Source organism: Dama dama, chromosome 5, assembly GCF_033118175.1.
Source record: "Dama dama isolate Ldn47 chromosome 5, ASM3311817v1, whole genome shotgun sequence".
NCBI classification, from domain to species: Eukaryota; Metazoa; Chordata; class Mammalia; order Artiodactyla; family Cervidae; genus Dama; species Dama dama.
Window position 1 is genome coordinate 53703772 of NC_083685.1, and position 19728 is coordinate 53723499.

General features: G+C 40.5%; 1 protein-coding gene across 1 annotated transcript in view; it reads right to left on the reverse strand.

The window, feature by feature from the left end:
- The window catches only part of RNF150 (ring finger protein 150), a 268182-nt gene that overhangs the window by 73461 nt on the left and 174993 nt on the right, over positions 1-19728 (reverse strand). The window contains exons 3-4 of the mRNA XM_061142396.1: positions 14798-14869; positions 12574-12656 (exon numbers count right to left, since the gene is read on the reverse strand). Of these exons, the coding sequence (XP_060998379.1) occupies positions 12574-12656; positions 14798-14869 (155 nt within the window). The remainder of the gene's footprint in view (positions 1-12573; positions 12657-14797; positions 14870-19728) is intronic.

The following is a 19728-nucleotide window of genomic DNA, read 5'->3' on the forward strand; positions in this document are numbered from 1 at the left end:
CTTTCTGGCTTACTTCACTCTGTATAATGGGCTCCAGTTTCATCCATCTCATTAGAACTGATTCAAGACACAGCAATTCTACAATTAGGTTCCTACATAACATAAAAAAGTGTTGCTATCTACTATAACGTGGATGGATCTCACATACAACATTGAAAAAAAACAGTATATATTGTATTGCTCCATTTATATAAAGTTCAAAAATAAGCAAAAGTTATCTATGGCAATAGAATTCAGAAAGTCAAGCTAGTGGTTATCTTCAGGTGGACGGAAAGAAGTTGGCTGGGGCATGAGTGGTCTTTTAGTGTGCTAGAAATATCTTGCTTCTTAATCTGAGTGCTCGTTACTTTTGGAAAACTCATGGAGCTCTATACTTATGTTTTCTGTACTTTTCTGTTTATATGCTGTGTTTCAATTGAAATGTTTCTTAAAAATAAAAAAAAAAATATGTTGTCTAGGTTGGCCATAGTTTTTCTTCCAAGAAGCAAGCATCTTTTAATTTCAAGGCTGCAGTCACCATCTGCACTGATTCTGGAGCCCAAGAAAATAAAGTCTGTCACTGTTTCCATTGTTTCCCCATCTATTTGCATGAAGTAATGAGATGGATGCCATGATCTTCGTTTTTTGAATGTTGAGTTTTAAGCCAACTTTTTCACTCTCCTTTATCACTTTCATCAAGAGGCTCTTTAATCCTTCTTCACTTTCGGCCATAAGGGTGGCGTCATCTGCATATCCGAGGCTATTGATATTTCTCTCCGCAATCTTGATTCCAGCTTGTGCTTCATCCAATCCAGCATTTTGCTTGATGTACTCTGCATATAAGTCATATAAGCCAGGTGACAATATACAGCCTTGATGTACTCCTTTCTCAATTTGGAACCACTCCATTATTCCATATCCGGTTCCAACTGTTGCTCTTTGACCTGCATACAGATTTCTCAGGAGGCAGGTAAGATTGGTATTCCCATCTCTTTAAGAACTTCCCACAATTTGTTGTGATCCACACAGTCAAAGGCTTTAGTGTAGTCAATGAAGCAGATGTTTTTCTGGAATTCTCTTGCTTTTTCTATGATCCAACAGATGTTGGCAATTTGAGCTCTGGTTCCTCTGCCTTTTCTAAATCCAGCTAGAACATCTGGCAGTTCTTCGTTCATGTACTATTGAAGCCTCACTTGGAGAATTTGAGCATTACTTTGCTAGCATGTGAGATGAGTACATTTGTGCAGTAGTTTGAATATTCTTTGGCATTGCCTTTCTTTGGGACTGGAATGAAAACTGACCTTTTCCAGTCCTGTGGCCACTGCTGAATTTTTCAAATTTGCTGGCATATCAAGTGCAGCACTTTCACATCATCATTTTTTAGGATTTGTAATAGATCAGCTGGAATTCCATCACCTCCACTAATTTTGTTCATAGTGATGCTTCCTAATGCCCAATTGACTTTGCAGTCCAGGATGTCTGGCTCTAGGTGAGTGATCATACCATGGTGGTTATCTGGGTCGTGAAGATCTATTCTGTATAGTTCTTCTGTGTATTCTTGCCACCTCTTCTTAATATCTTCTGACTCTGTTAGCTCCATACTGTTTCTGTCTTTTATTATGCCCATCTCTGCATGAAATGTTCCCTTGGTACCTTTACTTTTCTTGAAGAGCTCTCTAGTCTTTACTGTTCTATTGTTTTCCTCTGTTTCTTCGCATTGGTCACTTAGGAAGGCTTTCTTATCTCTCCTTGCTATTCTTTGGTACTCTGCTTTCAGAGGCATATATCTTTCCTTTTTCCTTTGCCTTTCACTTCTCTTCCTTTCTCAGCTATTTTTAAGGCCTCCTCTGACAACCATTTTGCCTTTTTTGCATTTCTTCTTCTTGGGAATGGCTTTGATCACTGCCTCCTGTACAATGTTATAAAGCTCCATTCATAGTTCTTCAGGTACTCTATCAGATCTAATCCCTTGAATCTATTTGTTACTCCATTGTATAATTGTAAGGGATTTAATTTAGGTCATACCTGAATGGTCTAGTGGTTTTCCCTACTTTCTTCAATTTAAGTCTGAAGTTTGCAATTAAGGAGTTCATGATCTGAGTCACAGTCAGCTCCTGGTCTTGTTTTTGCTGACAGTATAGAAATTCTCCATCTTTGGGTGCAAAGAATATAATCAATCTGATTTTGGTATTGACCATCTGGTGATGTCAGTGTATAGAGTCTTCTTTTGTTTTGTTGGAAGAGTGTGTTTGCTATGACCAGTGCATTCTCTTGGCAAAATTCTGTTAGCCTTTGCCCTGCTTCATTTTGTACTCCAAAGCCAAATTTGCCTATTACTCCAGGTATCTCTTGACTTTCTACTTTTGCATTCCAATCCCCTCTGATGAAAAAGACATCTTTGGCGGTGGCGGGGGGGGGGGGTTAGTTCTAGAAGATCTTGTACGTCTTCATAGAACTGTTCAACTTCAGCTTCTTTGGCATTAGTGGTTGGGGCATAGACTTGGATTACTGTGATACTGAATGGTTTGCCTTGGACACAGAGATCATTCTGTCATTTTTGAGATTGCATCCAAGTACTTCATTTCGGACTCCTATTGACTATGAGGGCCACCTCTATTTCTTCTAAGGGATTCTTGCCCACAGTAGTAGATATAATGATCTTCTGAATTAAATTTGCCGATTCCAGTCCATTTTAGTTCACTGATTCCTAAAATGTCAATGTTCACTCTTGCCATCTCCTGTTTGACCACTTCCAATTTATCTTGATTCATGGACCTAACATCCCAGATTTCTATGCAATATTGTTCTTTACAGCATCAGACTTTACTCCCATCACCAGTCTCATCCACAACTGGGCATTGTTTTCACTTTGGCTCCACTTCTTCTCTTTCTGTTGTTATTTCTCCACTGATCTCCAGTAGCATATTGGGTACCTATTGACCTGGGGAGTTCATCCCTCAGTGTCCTACCTTTTTGCCTTTCCATACTGTTCATGGGCTTCTCAAGGCAAGAATACTGAAGTGGTTTGCCATTCCTTTCTCCAGTGGACCACGTTTTGTCAGAACTCTCCACCATGACCTGTCTGTCCTGGGTGGCCCTACACAGCATGGCTCATAGTTCCATTGAGTTAGACAAGGCTGTGGTCCACGTGATCAGTTTGGTTAGTTTTCTGTAATTATGGTTTCCACTCATGTCTACATCAAGTTATAATTCTTCTTTATATTATGTTCTATGTTATGACCATGTTGTGCCTGGCAGGGAGAATGAATGAGAGCCCTAAGTTTAGAGATGAATATCAGAGTCCCAACTGTTATGTTGCCTTAGGTTGTCATTAAAGAACCCAATATATGAGTCTCACATCAGAATTTCAGGGGAAGCAGGGGAGGCTATGAGCTGTCCAGGTGCATTTGGTTGGAAGCATCCAACAAGAACAGGGAAATTCTCTGGGACACAGTAAAAAAGCAGAGAGAGAGGCCCATCAGATACAAGCCACTGTTAGTCACACACTCGTCAACAGGCATGGTGCTTTCACCTACATTAGCTCTGTAAATCTTACTAATTTGAATTTAAGGATGGTGGTCCTTTAGCCGGCAAGTCACTCTGGGAGCCTGAGGATTCATGTTTGTTCAGAAAGCTTTACAAGTGGATTCCTCTTCTGTTTGTCATACATATTTTTTTTTAAAAATTATTTATTTATTTACTTGGCTGTGCCAGGTCTTATTGTGTGGCATGTGGGACTAGTTCCCCTACCAGGGACTGAACCTGGGCCCTTCAGTGGTGTAGCTTGAAGTCTTAGCCACTGAACCACCAAGGGAGTCCGTGCCATATACCTTTTTACTAGATCTCTCCCAGAGCTGTTTCTCTTGTAAAGAAAAATACCACATGTCCTTAGGGAGAAGAGTTAATGAATTTGCTATCTGAGGAGTCAATAATTAGATCCATGTTAAAAATATACATATGTCAGTCATATTAAATGAGAAAGGAAAGCAGTTGGTTGTTTGGGTAGACGGACAAAGATGAAGTATAAGCTTCTTGCCAACTGTAGACATGTGGTATGTAACAGACCTTCCGAGAAATCACTGAGTTAGAAGACCAAATCTAGGCCTTGACTTTTCAACAGCCTTCAAAAATTCTTTTTCCAAATCTCCAGGCCTACCCCTTTCAGTATTTCTCTGACTCAGAGGCTGGAATGTCATGAGAAATTCCTTTGCACATTGTGTCTCTATTGCCCTGATTTGCACATATAAGCTTTACTGCTCCTTCTCTATTAATTTGTTTTCTACTTTAACAGTAACCATTTATTCTGTTTGCTCCTTTTGGTCTGGTGTATTATTGTATTTAAATCTCCATTTCATTTCTTTCAACACCAGTGCTGTTAGTCACGTTCTGATCTTTGTAAAACTGTAGACTTAAGTTTCAAAGGAGAAGAAAAAAAGGAAACAGTCTGATATATCCTTTGTTCTGAATTACTAAAGAGATCTCTTACACAGAAACAGTAGAAAATTAGGCTCATTTCTAAAGCAAAGAAACGAGAAAGAGAGAGGGTAGCACAGCTCTCACACAATCTACACTTACAGAATCGAACGACTGGCCATCCAAAATGGAACCTTGCCTAAATGGCCCAGCTATGGGATTGTTGTGGGATGAATAACTCAAAAGAAAATTTTAAAAAGATAAGCCAATGCTGGTCCTCGAGTGTTTTTTTGTTTTTTTTGAGTGAGAAACAAAATCTGTTTAAATCTGTTCTGGTTCTTAAATGTTTCTTCTGTTACAGTATTTGAGCTAGCTGTTGGATTTTTTTCTATTGTTTAGAATCCAAATGGAAAGATATGAGCAGGTTTTAAATGCAAACAAATACAGTTGTATCTATCAGTCACCATCTGACAGGGGCAGCTATTTTCAAGTATTCCAAATGGCTGACTCAGGCTAGGTTTACCTCCTGAATCTCCTCTGACTAGACGAGATCCTTCTGCCTACATGTCCAAATCCAACACTCCAGTCAGGCCTCCAGCACTTCTTGCTTTGACTTTGCCAGAGTCTTCTAATGGGTTCCTCTGACCCCAGTCAGATCCCTTTAAGCCTCACTCCACATGCTGCCAGCGTGCTATTTATGAAACACAAATTGAACTCCTCAGCAGGTACCTCATAAGTTGGCTAGAACCCTGACTCCTCAGCCAGGCATTCAGGTCCTAAGTGATCTGGACTGGCCTACCTCTCTACCGTTATCTTGACATGGGCATTGTGTGTGTGTGTACGTGTATGTGTGTATGTGCCTAGTTGGTCAGTCATGTCCAGTTCTTTGTAACCCCACGGACTGTAGCCCACCAGGCTTCTCTGTTCATGGAATTCTGAGGCAAGAAAATCTAAGTGGGTTCCATTTCCTACTCCAGGGGATCTTCCTGACCCAGGGATCGAACCTACGTCTCCTGCATTGGCAGGCGAGTTCCTTACCACCTGGGAAGTCCGACATGTGCATTATACTCTGACAATTCTAGGATATCACTTGGAGTATTCTTCTTACCTTTGACTGATTGGAACATTCCTTCAGTACCACTTTCTGGAAAGCAACTAGGCAATTTGAATTTGTAACCTTACAAACAAAGAAATGATCTAAAATGTAACTAAGGCCCACACACACATAGCTATTTATCACAGCCTTATTTATAACAGCAAAAAAAAGTATGTGGGTATGGAGGAGAAAACAACATAACTGTCCCCAAATAGTCAAATTACGGCATAGGGGATATTATATATCAATTAAAAATGACACTGAGAAAGTTTTAAACACATGGAAAATGTTTATTGTAGAAAGGACTTAAGGTGACTGAAGAGATTCAGATATCCAAAAGGATGCCAAAAAAAAAAAAAAAAAAAGCAGGAGAAAGAAAAATAAGAATAGAGACATAAAACAGAGTCAGGGATGAAGCTAAAAAAATCCCTTTTGGCTATGAGATGGACTACAGATTTGGCTGTTGGCTTTCTATCAACAAAACATGAAAAAAATTTTGGAAAACAGCACAATTTTGTATCCACAGCATAAAAACATTCTCCCGCTCAGGAGAAAGTCAGGTATTACATGTGTGAACTGCTCTGGCAAGTCCTCACAATGAAATCAGAGTAGAAAATCCTAACAAGAGTTACAATGGCAAAATTCCTAAGATTGCTTCTTTCAGTAATTCCTGAAAAAATCAGTGGCAATTGCACTAGTTAACTCAATTCTCTTGTAAAAAGTGAATATGAGCACCTTCTTAATTTTCTATGATTCTACTTTGTTACAGAAATCCATTTGAGAGAAACAAAAGACAGAATTATACTTCAGCATAATTTTTAAGTCATACTTCTGATACACTTAATGAGTTTAAATTTGTACTCACTAAAAAAGTACCCAAGGTCCAGTTAATCTAGTTGGATAATCAAAAACAGACATCAGAATGAATGATTAAGGGGCAGGAGTAGAAATAGGGAGATCAGGGAGAAGGCTATCGCAGAAAGCCAGAGAAGAATGGATGGTGGTAAGAGTGGTCAGTCATAGTAAGAGGGACAATAACAGCTCTAATAATAGTGATAAGAATAGCATCATATCAGTATATTGTAATAATAGTAATAACGGGGCTTCCCAGGTGGCTCAGTGGTAAAGAATCTGCCCGCCAATGCAGGAGACACAAGTTCAATCCCTGTGTCGGGAAGATCCCCTAGAGAACCAAACAGCAACCCACCCCAGTATTCTTGTCTGGAGAATCCCATGGACAGAGAAGCATGGCAGGCTACATTCCACGGGGTCACGAAGAGTCAGACACAACTGAGCAACTAAACCACGACAAATAGCACTAATAACAATACCAGAAATCTGTAAAATTATCATTCACCATCTGTTTTTGAATTGAATATATAAAAATCAATTTTTAGCTAAGCAACTTAAATTAGATTCTTGAGTGAAAATCTCATTCATCCATTGACATTGTCTTCTGTTAATAAAAATCAAGCCTAAATTAAAACATACACACACAAAACTCCAGACTGGGGGAATGGAGAGTTAATAATGTTATTAATGTTTAATGGCTACAGAGTTTCAGTTTGGAAAGATGAAGTTCTTCTGGAGATGAATGTACTGATGGCTATGCTGTAATCCACTGAAATATAAACTTAAAAATGGTTAAAATGGTGGGGGAGGTTCAAGAGGAAGGTGACATAGGTATACCTATGGCTGATTCATGTTGATATTTGGCAGAAACCAACATAACACTGTAAAACATTTATCCTCCAAATAAAAATAACTAAATCTCCTTAAAAAAAATTGCTAAAATGATCAATTTTATGCTATGTATATTTTACTACATGCACACATACACACCCCCTTCCAGAAATCTCTAACAGGTGAGCTTGTTCAGGACAAAACAATCCTATTGTGAAGAGTGAGGAACCCAACAAGCCATGGACCTGCAGAGCCGCTCACTGACCTCGTTCCCTGGCTCCAAAATGCACACAAAGACCCTAGAAAAGGTGCTGGCAGTTTTGACAACAGCGCCTCCTACAGAACCCTCCAGGAAGCACCATCTACAAACCGTTACCACAGGAGGCAATCTGAATGGACATTTTGTGTACAGACTGGTTAAATGCTTGAGGTGCAGCTATCTAAGATATTAACTTGGGTTTTAGAGGATTTTATTTGTAATCCAACTGTGACAATAATAAGCCAGCAAGACACGCTGCCTCCACGGGCCATTATTATCCAAACTATTGTCTGTCTAGGCTAAACTGCTTTTCTCTCTTAGGGGCTGGGATGACGAGACATGAATAGCTCATCAATGGGTTACTAATGAATGAGATGAAGGGAGTTAGGACACACTCCAGGTTTACCTCAGTGGACAATTCTGATGGGCCCACAAAATGGCCCTGATTCTTGAGGAATAAGAGCCAACATCTCAGGGTCTTTGGTTGATTTATTCAACTTAGACATTGATCAGCTTCTGCCTATGGAGTCGGAAGGTCAAAATGAGCCACAAATAACTTAGTACTATTTCTAGCAAATTCTTTTAATGCTAAGTAAAAAGAGCAGGATATTAAAAGAGAAAGTGAAAGTGAAAGTCACTCAGTCATGTCTGACTTTTTGCGACCCCACGGACTATAGAGCCCATGGAATTCTCCAGGCCAGAATACGGGAGTGGGTAGCCTTTCCCTTCTCCAGGGGATCTTCCCAACCCAGGGATCAAATCCAGGTCTCCCACATTGCAGGTGGATTCTTTACCAGCTGAACCACAAGGGAAGCATTAAAAGAGAAGGATATTAATTGCTGTTGACAGCCGTATCTCAAACTTGCACAAAATAGGCATAGGAAATAAAAGGAAATGATAAAAGTGTTAGCAGTGGATCCCTGTATGAGGAAGTTACACAGATGATTAAATATTTATCCATTTTACAAATTTTCTAAAATGAGGATGTAATGGGCAAAACAACCATGGTTAGAAAATATGAAGACATCTCACTTGTTTCTGTGCTGTGCTGGGCTCAGTCGTGTCTGACTCTTTGCGACCCCATGGACTATACAGCCCACCAGTCTCCTCCGTCCATGGGGTTCTTCAGGCGAGATTACTGGAGTGGGTTGCCATTTCCTCCTCTAGGGGATCTTCCTGACCCAGGGATTGAACCCATGTCTCCTGCATTGCAGGTGGATTCTTTCCTGACTGAGCCATCAGAGAAGCCCCTTTAAATCTACAGAGGCTTCCTTAACTTCCTGTGCCTGGTACTAGTTCCTCCAGATTTTTAATTTGTTTTGCTATTATTGCTGTGTATATGATCCTGTGTGCTGTGACCAGTTAGTTAAAGCCCCATCTCTCTCTTACTAGCCTGACTCCCTTTCAAGCAGGGACCATCCCATCTACCTTTTCATTTCTGGTACTTCAACTATTCCTGGTAAACAAAAGAAATGTTTGTTGTTTCAAATAAAGCATTTAGTTACTAAAAAGAATATGGCAAGGGTCTGCTTGTTGCCAAGGAGCTTTATAATTTTTCCTGAATTGTAGGGCTGAGTTTGCAAACAAAGGGAAAGACAGTAGATGAAACTAGTGTCTTCCCAAATTAGTGATAATGCTTTAGCAATAAAATAGAAATAGGAAAGAACTGTATAGGCAACTTAGAGAAAGGATGCATACATTGTTTTGTTTTTATTTTTTATTTTCAATCTTTTTTTTTTTTGGCCTTGCCCTATGTGGGATCTTAGTTCCCTCACCAGGGTTTGAACCCGAGCTCCCTGCACTGGAAGGATGGAATCTTTACCACTGGACCACAAGGGAAATTCTGCTTTGTTTTTAAAAAAATGTTTAATCTTTTATTTTTTTTTCCATTTATTTTTATTAGTTGGAGGCTAATTACTTTACAATATTGTAGTGGTTTTTGCCATACATTGATATGAATCAGCCATGGATTTACATGTGTTTCCCATCCTGAACCCCCCTCCCACCTCCCCAGTACACCAGCCCCAAGCACTTGTCTCATGCATCCAACCTGGACTGGTGATCTATGGCAAACAGGGACTTTTGCCCTGCCCAAGGAGATCATGCTCTTTCTGAGACACTGCATTTGAAATTGGGGAGTTAAATAGATTGAGATGAATAACCATTGAAGGACAGTACGGACACCATAGGATAAAAGCCATGGAAGACTCAGAAAGCCCAGCTTATTCTCTGGACAAGAGAAGGCAACAGAACTTCAGTGAGATCTGTTTTGTGGCTAAAAATCATAATTGCAAGTTCAAACTTGAGTCACAAAAGCCAGCCTAAAAATATAGTGAGTTGTATGCTTTGGCATAGGTATGCTACAGCAAAACCGGAGTTCCTTGGAAAATATCTTGGTGGTATATTAGGATCAACTCCAAACCTCAAAAGTTAGATCTGAGGTGTTCTGTGTGCAGCTGTGGGTCCTTCCCTCACATTAAATGTGTGTGTCTAGGCTCACCCCGTGGATTAGCTTGCTCTCAAGTGCTAGAGTAGGACCCTACTTAGAAAGAACGAAGGGGAAGAAGTGGTACATGAAGATGTGCACAATTTAACTTTAACAATCATCATGACTACAAAGAGGAAGGATCATTTATTAATTCATCCTAATTGTGCAAGTGCCTTTAAAAGAGAGACACAGCCAAGAGAATGATCTTCCAAAAGTCATGGTACAAGTGATGCATGATTTGGAAAGACTCCCTGCAAGGTAACCATAGAGAAGAGGGGCGCCCAGCATGTCAGGAATTAGGAGGCCACAATAAAGTGGGTGAGAGAAGACAGACAATATGCTGGAACATTTTTTGAAACAGTTTTTATTCCAAGGAGATGCAAAGAATTCTGTGGATGAGTCAGCCTGGAAATAATGGGAAAGAGAGTCTACGAGGTTCATAGGAGCAAAGGCTTAATAATGCCCCAGAGGAAATTATCTAGCAAAAAGCAAATGCCAGTGCATTTGTTTGATAACATCCATTAGTGCAAACTGTCTGGCAGAGACCAGCAACAGGCATAAAAATATCTTGATTTTAAAAGCCGCATGGAAAAATTGGAGGAGCTCTTCAAAGAGTAGGACTGGGTGGCGAGACTAAGATCAAACACTAACTATAACCTGCGTTTGGTAATGCTCGATGTATTTTGTTATTTAAAGCAGGGCCCACAGGAAGGAATAAAGACAGATGGACAGGGAGGAACTTGAAGCAGAAAGAATCAGGGAATGAACTGAGAAACAAATGATGACACAAGAAAGAGGAGCCTGAGGCCAGACTGAACTGACCTGGGGCAAGGGCTAGCATCAATAAAATGAAAGTTCCTAAAGTTTTGTGTGTGTGTGTGACAAATATTAAAGTTCTATTTTTGTCTTGGTTAATATTTCCAAAAAAATACTATAAAAGGAGATCTGGAAAAATACACCACAGCCATCTAAATACTGCTAAAGCAATGTAATTTGTCATAATTAAAAACTGAAACCAGCCAAATGGTCCACAACAGGAGGATGGTAAATTACACTGTGGTATGTCTATGACCTGGATATTATGCAGCCTCTAGCAATTATATGCAGTCACATAAAATATACTCATGAAAGAGCCCTCAGTGAACCAGCTGTTTTATACAGTATGAATGAAAGAACTAAAGTAAGCCTAAATATGTCCTTAAAACAGATTTTCTTAATTATATTTGTAAAGTTCTTTGGATTTTCAGGCAAAAGATGCCCCTGAACTTTAATTTTAGCTTTGGATATTTTTTATTACTAGGAGCCTCACAGGGCACTAAGCCATCTCCAAAGGAAAGTAAAAGCAAGTACTTTCCTTGCCTATAGCTAGGAGGCTTTATACAACTCCTAATAAAATACTGCAGAGGGAACGATGCTATCTGGAGAGGCTCTCTGCAGTTCACTTATTACCATCCTTGGCCAGTGTTTCAAGAAATCATCAAACAAATACCAAGTATAATGTCTATAGAGAGAACTTATCTATAGTACCCTCATATGAAGGCCACTGCCAAGTCTTGATGTATCTGTTTATGACTTGTTCTAGAGATGGTCAAGCATCTCTAAGGAAAGCGAATCCCACTTGAAGGCTTCAGCTGGGGCCACCAGAGTGCACTTTCTGCAGGCCTGTTCTCCTACCAATCAATTTGCGTGAGAGCATTTCAAGCCCATTCACTCCCCTTGGAGTGTGTGCATCTATTTAAGTATCTTGTTCCTTTTTGTCACTTCTCTGTCACTTGGGGATTATTAAACTCATTCCTCTAAGGCATGATTTCTTTTGTGTTTCTAATAAATAGTTCTTAGCATTGCATTGTTTTCTGACCAAATGAATTGTTTTATATCTTGGTGGTATCTGTTTTCTACTTTAGTTACTTAAATACCCTGAGAATTTTAAAAGGCAGGATTTCTAAGAGAAGAATATTTCTCTCAGGCAGAATTTAACTTATATTTTTAGGACACTTATGTAGATGCAAAAACACTAAAGAAGCTTTAAGCAACTTTAAGATATTTTATTGAAGTATTTAAATTTGTTTAATTTGAATTGCATAAAAAGAATCTAGAGAAGGACTAGAGTTCTATGAGAATCACCCAGGCAGTTTTCCAACTACACCTATTGACATTCTACCCTAGGCCCTAGAAGTTTGGGGGTTTCTGCCACAGTCTCTTCTTGTCAGCAAAAAATAAAGGAAAATGAAACCTGCCTTTGGCTTCCTGCCCACTCCTGAGTATATTCTGGCTGCTGATCCCTTCATGATCATCCAGAAGACATTTTTAAAAGTTTATTATTTTAATTAAAATAGCACTTGTAAAAGCGGGGATGATTCTGAATATTCCAGGTCTGCTGTTAACAAAAACCTGACCTTGGAGCTACATGGTCCAACTGTGCATCATGAGGTTTTAGATCACGGAGCCTTAGTTTGGTATGAAGAGGATGGGAAAACAGTGCTCATTTCACAAGACAGAATGTTTCCAAGGAGAAAGGTTATACAAAACGAATCAGGGTGCTGGTTGTTTCTTCCTGAACCCCAGCAGTGTTTGGGCAGACTGACCTTGCAGGGCTAGGCCAAGCAGGTCGGAACCAGAGAGGCCCCAGTCAAAAGCAGGCAGCTAGCCACTCACCGGCAGGGCAAGATCCGGACGATATCGTTGGGCTTGTACCCCTCAATACAAACGGCACAGTTGTCAAAATCGGGCTCCGTTTCCTGCAACAGAGAAAGCACAGATGAGCCTGCTTTGCGAGCTTCAACTTCTGTAAACACACAAGTAACAAGCCAAAGGAGAGTTTGCCTGGAGCAGGGCTTTCAACTGTCTCGAAGCTGGCTGTCTTAATCCATAATTTATTATGCACTGGTTTAGTTTCTATTCCTTCCAACCTCCACTTTTTGTTTCCTGGTTCCACGGAAAGAGCTTTGACGAGGAAATCATTTTTTAATGTACCATTACTAATCATGCTACTTATTATAATCAGAGGTGACAACGCAAAGTCTCAAGGATGAGAGAAATACTCTTCATGGAGACTCATCAAGATGATATTTAATCTATCATTCCTTGGGAATCTAATGTATACAACTCTAAAATAGTGGTTCCAGCTTCTTTTCAAATACTTAAATCTCTTTCAACACCCTGTAATACATTACTTATGTAACAGTCCTTGTTCTTTTATTATTCTGTTTGAGGAGAAAAAAAGTACTGAAAAAATATGCTTTAAATTTAGTGATGCTTTTAAAATGAATTTTATCCTATTAAGCTCAAAGGTATTTTTACATAGCTGAAAACCAGTAGCACCAATTAGTGAGACAAATCAATTATTCACACTAGAGACAACACCTCAAATACAAGTGGCTGTGAATCTCTTACAGTGGCTCAAGCAGCCCCACATTCATGGACTGCAATCCACTGCTCTAAAATTTCTCCTGGGGGAAAAAACTCTCCTGGGGAGAACAGAGGTCTTTAGAGGCCTGTGGGCCCAGACCAGCTTGCACTGTGGTCCTTCCTTAGGATATGCTTCTGCTTTTGGCTTTATGTCATCATCCTACAGCTAGAGAGTTCTAGAATGACTGTACTGAAATGAGTTCTGCTGTCATAACTTTGGGGTTCTGGAAACTTGGTTTCAGGGGGACTAAATATGCTTCTTGCATTTTTTTTTTATTGTTGTTTAATTGCTAAATCGTGTCTGACTCTTTGTGACCCCATGGACTGTAGCCCGCCAGGCTCCTCTATTCATGGAATTCTCCAGGCAAGAATACTGAAGTGAGTTGCCATTTCCTTCTCCAGTGGATCTTCCTGACCCAGGGACTGAGCCCACATCTGCATTAGTATGCGGATTCTCTACCACTGAGCCACCAGCATTAACTGCAGACTTAAGTGGAATACATCACTCAGCACCTAACACTGCTTTTTGTGCAAGGATTCATGGAAAAATTTTCTCAAGTCATAATTCTAGAAACAGTCATTTCATTTTTATCTAGTGGGACACTGGAATAAGGTACTTAGATTTGTTTGAATATTGAATATTTTTTCCTTTGCATTGGCTGCCAGAAAGCCCCAACCTAAATTTTGGACCCATGTCTATTTTTCATTTCAGGTAAGGAATCTATGTACTATTTCATCCTGGTTTTATCTACTTTTCCTAAACTTACTTTTTAATTTCTCATATTTTTTCTTCAATGACTTTATGGTCCCAAGGTATGCACTTTACAAACTGTCTTAAATTATATTTAATAATGGTGGGTATAATAACAGATGCTTATAGGAAAACTATTAGCATGTATTTCCCTTCCTCATCTTCTTATCTACATTGGTTGCTAGGAAACTCAGAAGCTTTAAATAGCTCCTCACCAAAAAGAAGACTTTGCCAACAAAGGTCCACATAGTCAAAGCTATGGTTTTTCCACCAGTCATGTGAGAGTTGGACATAAAGAAGGCTGAGCACCAAAGAATTGATGTTTCTGGACTGTGGGGTTGGGGAACACTCTTGAGAGTCCCTTGGACAGCAAGGAGATCAAACAAATCAGTCCCAAAGGAAATCAACCCTGAATATTCATTGGAAGAACTGATGCTGAAACTGAAGCTCCAATATTTTGGCCACCTGATGCAAAGAACCAACTCATTGGAAAAGACCCTGATGCTGGGAAAGATTGAGGGCAGAAGGGAAAGGGAGTGACAGAGGATGATTTGGTTGGACAGCATCACCACCAACTCAGTGGTCATGAGTTTGAGCAAACTGCAGGAGACAGTGAGGGACAGGGAAGCCTGGCATGTTTCAGTCCACTGGGTCGCAAACAGTCGGACATGACTTTAGCAACTGAACAATAGCAACAACAAAAAGAAAAGAGGCTGTTACCTTGTCACCCTTCTTGATGGTCCTGACCTGAAGCTTGCTGATTGCTTTCTTTGCAGCATCTCCCAGTCGACGCTGAAAAACCAAAAGCTGCTCATTAGTTAATAAAGACTTGTCATTCTTAACTTCTTGTCTGATAGCATTCAGTAAACCAGGGCAGCTATCTCTGAAATCATGCACAAGTGGTAGGAATGTTAACGAAGATGGGTGGAGGAAATGGGGCAGTGACCTCTGTGCAAAGCGGCTTGGCTCACTGTGGTCTATTAGAGAGTTCAGTCATCAAGAGAAGCTCTTCATGCTTGATGTTAAGCAAACGGAAGATGACGTGGGAAGATTTTGTCCCACAGTGACTCCAGTGCAGGTTGTATCCATGCAGAGAAGGAAAAAAGTTCCATAATTTGCCACACTCTAGCCACTCAGTTTGTGACATGGAGATAGCCAGTCTGGAGTAGTTGGAATAGTTTTCATCTTTTGTTCAAAATCAGGGTTTATTGCTTTCATATTCCTTTCAATTTGGAATTTTAAGCAGTTTGCTTTGCTATATATCAGTCTCCAACCTAGACTTATATTTGGTTTGTACTATTCTATCTAGCATCATTGACTCAACGGACATGAATCTGAGCAAACTCCGGAAGATAGTGAAAGACAGGGAAGCCTGGAGTGCTGCAGTCCATGGGGTCACAGAGACACGGCTTAAGTGACTGAACAACAACAAATTCTATCCCATCACTTTCTTACATGCCAATTTCACCTCCAATGTGTGTGTGAGTATACATATAGTGAAAGTGAAGCCGCTCAGTCGTGTCTGACTCTTTGCGACCCCATGGACTATAGCCTACCACGCTCCTCTGTCCATGGGATTTTCCAGGCAAGAGTACTGGAGTGGGCTGCCATTTCCTTCTCCAGAGGATCTTCCCGACCCAGGGATCAAACCTGGGTCTCCCACAATGTAGGCAGATGCTTTACCGTCTGAGGCACCAGGGAAGTCCAAATACATATAGGAAAATACATAAATCATACATATTCAGTTTAGCAAATAATTAAAAAGCAAACACCTGAGTAACTACCATCACTCATGTTAAGAAACAATGTATTATGTAGTCCTTTTTTTTTTTTTTAATAGAGAATGTTACTATCCTAATGACCCCTGCAGTAATGCAATGACAGAGCAATTTGGAAGAGTGGCAGAGGGAGAAGATGGGGAGAGAATTATGTTTTAATCTTTCAAGGAAAAAAATTAGTTTGCTTGTGTGCTTGTGAATTTTCCATATGTTGTTATCTTCTTAGGCATGTGTACTTCCAGTTTGTGACAGATGTGCGTTTGCAGCAGTGAAACACACTTGAAGGACTAAGATAAATGGGGCAAACATTTAAACAGAATCATTACTTGTTTTCACTAACTTTGTTCCTTTTGAAATAACAGTCAAGCTTCTCTCTTTTCTTTAAAGTAGCACATACTACCCTGGTGACTCAGTGGTAAAGAATCTGCCTGCCAGAGCAGAAAACGTGGGTTCAATCCCTGGGTCAGGAACATCCCCTGGAGGAGGAAATGGCTACCCACTCCAGTACTCTTGCCTGGGAGATCCCATGGACAGAGGAGCCTGGCAGGCTACAGCCCATGGGGTTGCAAAGAGTCGGACAAGACTGAGCAACTGAGCATGTAATGAACAGTTAACATAGCCTAAGTACCATGCTAGAACTTTATATACAATATCAGCTTTCCCTTACAACAACCCCATGAGAAAAATAATATTTTATAGAATGAACTGGGACTTAAGTAAACTGTTTACTATCACAGAGTTAGGACAGGTAAGCAAAACTTACATACATGTCTTTTGAGGAGAAAAAGGATCATATTTTGGCAGAGATTGATGAAGGATATAAAGTCTGCACTTTCAGGGGAAGAAGAGATGATCTAGATAGCTGGAAAATGTGGAAAACCAGCTTCTGAAAAATAGACGATAACTCAGGGACCTGGGAGAACTAGGCTTTGCTTCGTTTTTCTGTAGGAGTTCTGGACTAACAAAATAAAAGGAAAAGCACTGTAAAGTTTGAAAAAATGCTATGACCATTTGCAGGTAGCCAAATCTTGTCAATATAAGCATGTTTCCATTTCTTCTTAAGTGTCATGAAAATCAGCTATACTGACTTCTGAACAAAAACCATTGTCTCATTTTCAACAATTTTCAAACAGTTTGGGTTTCAAAAATGCAAACTAATCAGAGAAAGACATAAATATTCTTAATAAAATGGCCCAAATAAGGTAGTTGTTATTTTGGTAGTTGATCTCTTAAATCTTTGGGTTTTTAACTGCACTGAGTATAAGTGAGTGGGAAGTCTATAGGCTGTGCTTAAACCAAGTCTTACACATAGTCTGAAGAGAGAATCTAGAGACTGAAACCCAAAGTCCATCACAAAACAGACTCTTTCCTTTGTGGTTCTCAGAAATGCAGAGTGATATGATGCCAATAGAGCGGACGTAGGGACCACCTCAGGTTTGTGCGGGCCTTTTGTTTCAGGTAAGGATTACTCTCCCCTCTCCAGGGGGCTCCTACAGATTTTCTCTAACCCAACCAGATTCAAATCATATTACACTTTTCATTAAAAATTTTCAGGAGTTGAGACATCTTGGTAATTAGACGTACTCATCAATTTGATTGAAAAAGGTAAAAGAAAATATTTACCAAGGTTATTGGTTCCTTGACAACAATGAAGATAAACAGCTTTATGGAAAATAAACACAGAACCATTTATTAGAAAACTAAAGTCTGACATAAATACCAACAAGGATGGTAAACAATGACAGACTCCAATTCAACTCCAGATGTATAATTTAGTTAGCTCCTACGTACTTACGAAACCGAGAAAAAGACATTCCCCTCTTGTCCTTCTCTCATTATAAAGAGAAATGTAGTCAAGGTGAGAAAAAACTAGGAATAAGTATGCCAAAACACAGCATCAAACGAGTTTATGTTACTCCTATTTCATTTGGTTGAATAAATCTGTATTATGTGCTTAGTCACTCAGTCGTGTCTGACTCTTTGCAATCCCATGGACTGTAGCCCTCCAGGATGCTCTGTCCATGGGATTTTCCAGGCAAGAATACTGGAGTGGGTTGCCATTCCCTTCTCCAGGAGATCTTCCTGACCTAGGGATCGAATCCAGGTGTCCCACATGGCAGGCAGATTCTTTACCATCTGAGCCATCAGGGAAGCCCTAATTCCGTAATGTAACTGCCCCCCCCCGCCTTTTTTCCCTGACTATATTTTACAGTCATTGATTATTATCATTACTGCCTTAACCAAGCAGAAAAATAACTAGGTGTTTTCATGTTCTAGGTGAAGAGAGGACATCATAGACACAAACAGAATCGTCCCAGCCGTGTGAAGGCTCGCGTGGCCACGGCTGACTCTGACACTTCCTCACTTGCTCTCCTACATGATAATGATCCTTCCGGGTCTGCTGGATGGGGCAGAGACCATTGCACAGCCAGTCCAATCAATTTCTGTGATGTGGATCACCCCTCCATCTGGCTAGAGAGATAGATAAAAGATGCAGACTATTTTGGCGGCCACGGTGACCCCACAAGCTGATGGCTTACAGTTGCTTATGCACACATGCCATAGGGTAAAATCATCACCATTTTTTAAAGTTAATTACTTAATTTTGTCTGTGCTGGGTCTTCATTGCTGCACATGGGCTTTCTCTAGTTGTGGCCAGCGGGGGCTGCTCTTGCGGCAGAGCATCGACTCTAGAGTGCAAGGGCTTCAGTAGTTGCGATGCATGGGCTTAGATGCCCCTCGGCATGTGGAATCTTCCTGGATCAGGGATTGAACTGTGTCCCCTGCATTGACATGCGGATTCTTAACCACCGGATGACCAGGGAAGTCCCAGGGTTCTCTTTTATTGGAAGAGTTGTAGAGGAAATGGCAATTGTTGGGAGTTAGGAAACTCAGCTTTTGCTCCTGTTTCTGTTACTCACTGTGTGACTTAGGCCAAGTCACTTAAATAGTCTAGGCCTTAGCTCCCCTTATTAGTAACCTTCACTATGTAAAGTTACACTGTTTCCAGCTTTATCAGCTCATCACTGTCATCCATACAGAACAGAACTGGGAGGCAAAGATCCCTTGAGACCTGAATTATGGAAACATAGCAAATCAATGGCTAATGACCTCAAGGAATACTTGCTCTGTGTCCCCTGAGGGCTCTGAGCTTCCTCCAGTGCAACATCAATCAGAGACCATTTTGGTTCCTGTTCTTTAGGAGACAGAAGCATCACCACCTACAGACCCTCCTTTGATGGCAGATACCTGCCCCACTTCTATCCCCTCCCCTTTCTCTTTCCCTGTGAAGTCCAAGTTTGTTTTAAATTCCACTACTTCGTTGGTTCCAACAAAACTTCAGCACCAAGATGTGCAAAAGAAACCCAATGGACATGGACCATGCACCTGCAAATACTAGAAGAAGGCATTCTCAGGGAGAGGGAACTCTTTCAAGAAAGCTTGGCTGAATGCCATCACCTGACCTCAGGTAAAACAATACAACACAGGTCTGGTCTCCTTGGATTGGCCTCAGAGGCAATACTGCTTATGAAAAATAAAAAAGAACCTGATTCAGTGTATCTGATCTGCCCATATCTGAAGAAGCTGCTATCTACTAGGAGTCCCTTGGTTCTCAGAATGCAGATCCAGTTCTTGTGTCTGAGGTGGGATATCCTCAGAGACAGTGAGACAAAGTCCCGGAACACGGCCCAAGGCAGGCTCACTGGCCACAAAGTTGGCAGGAATGCTGCCCACTGGCTTTGTTTTACCACCAAAGGGTTTCTACAAGGGGCTTCTCAGGTGGTATGAGTGGTAAAGAACCTGCCTGCCAATGCAGAAGACATAAGAGACTTGGGTTCCATCCCTGGGTCTGGAAGATTCCTTGGAGGAGGG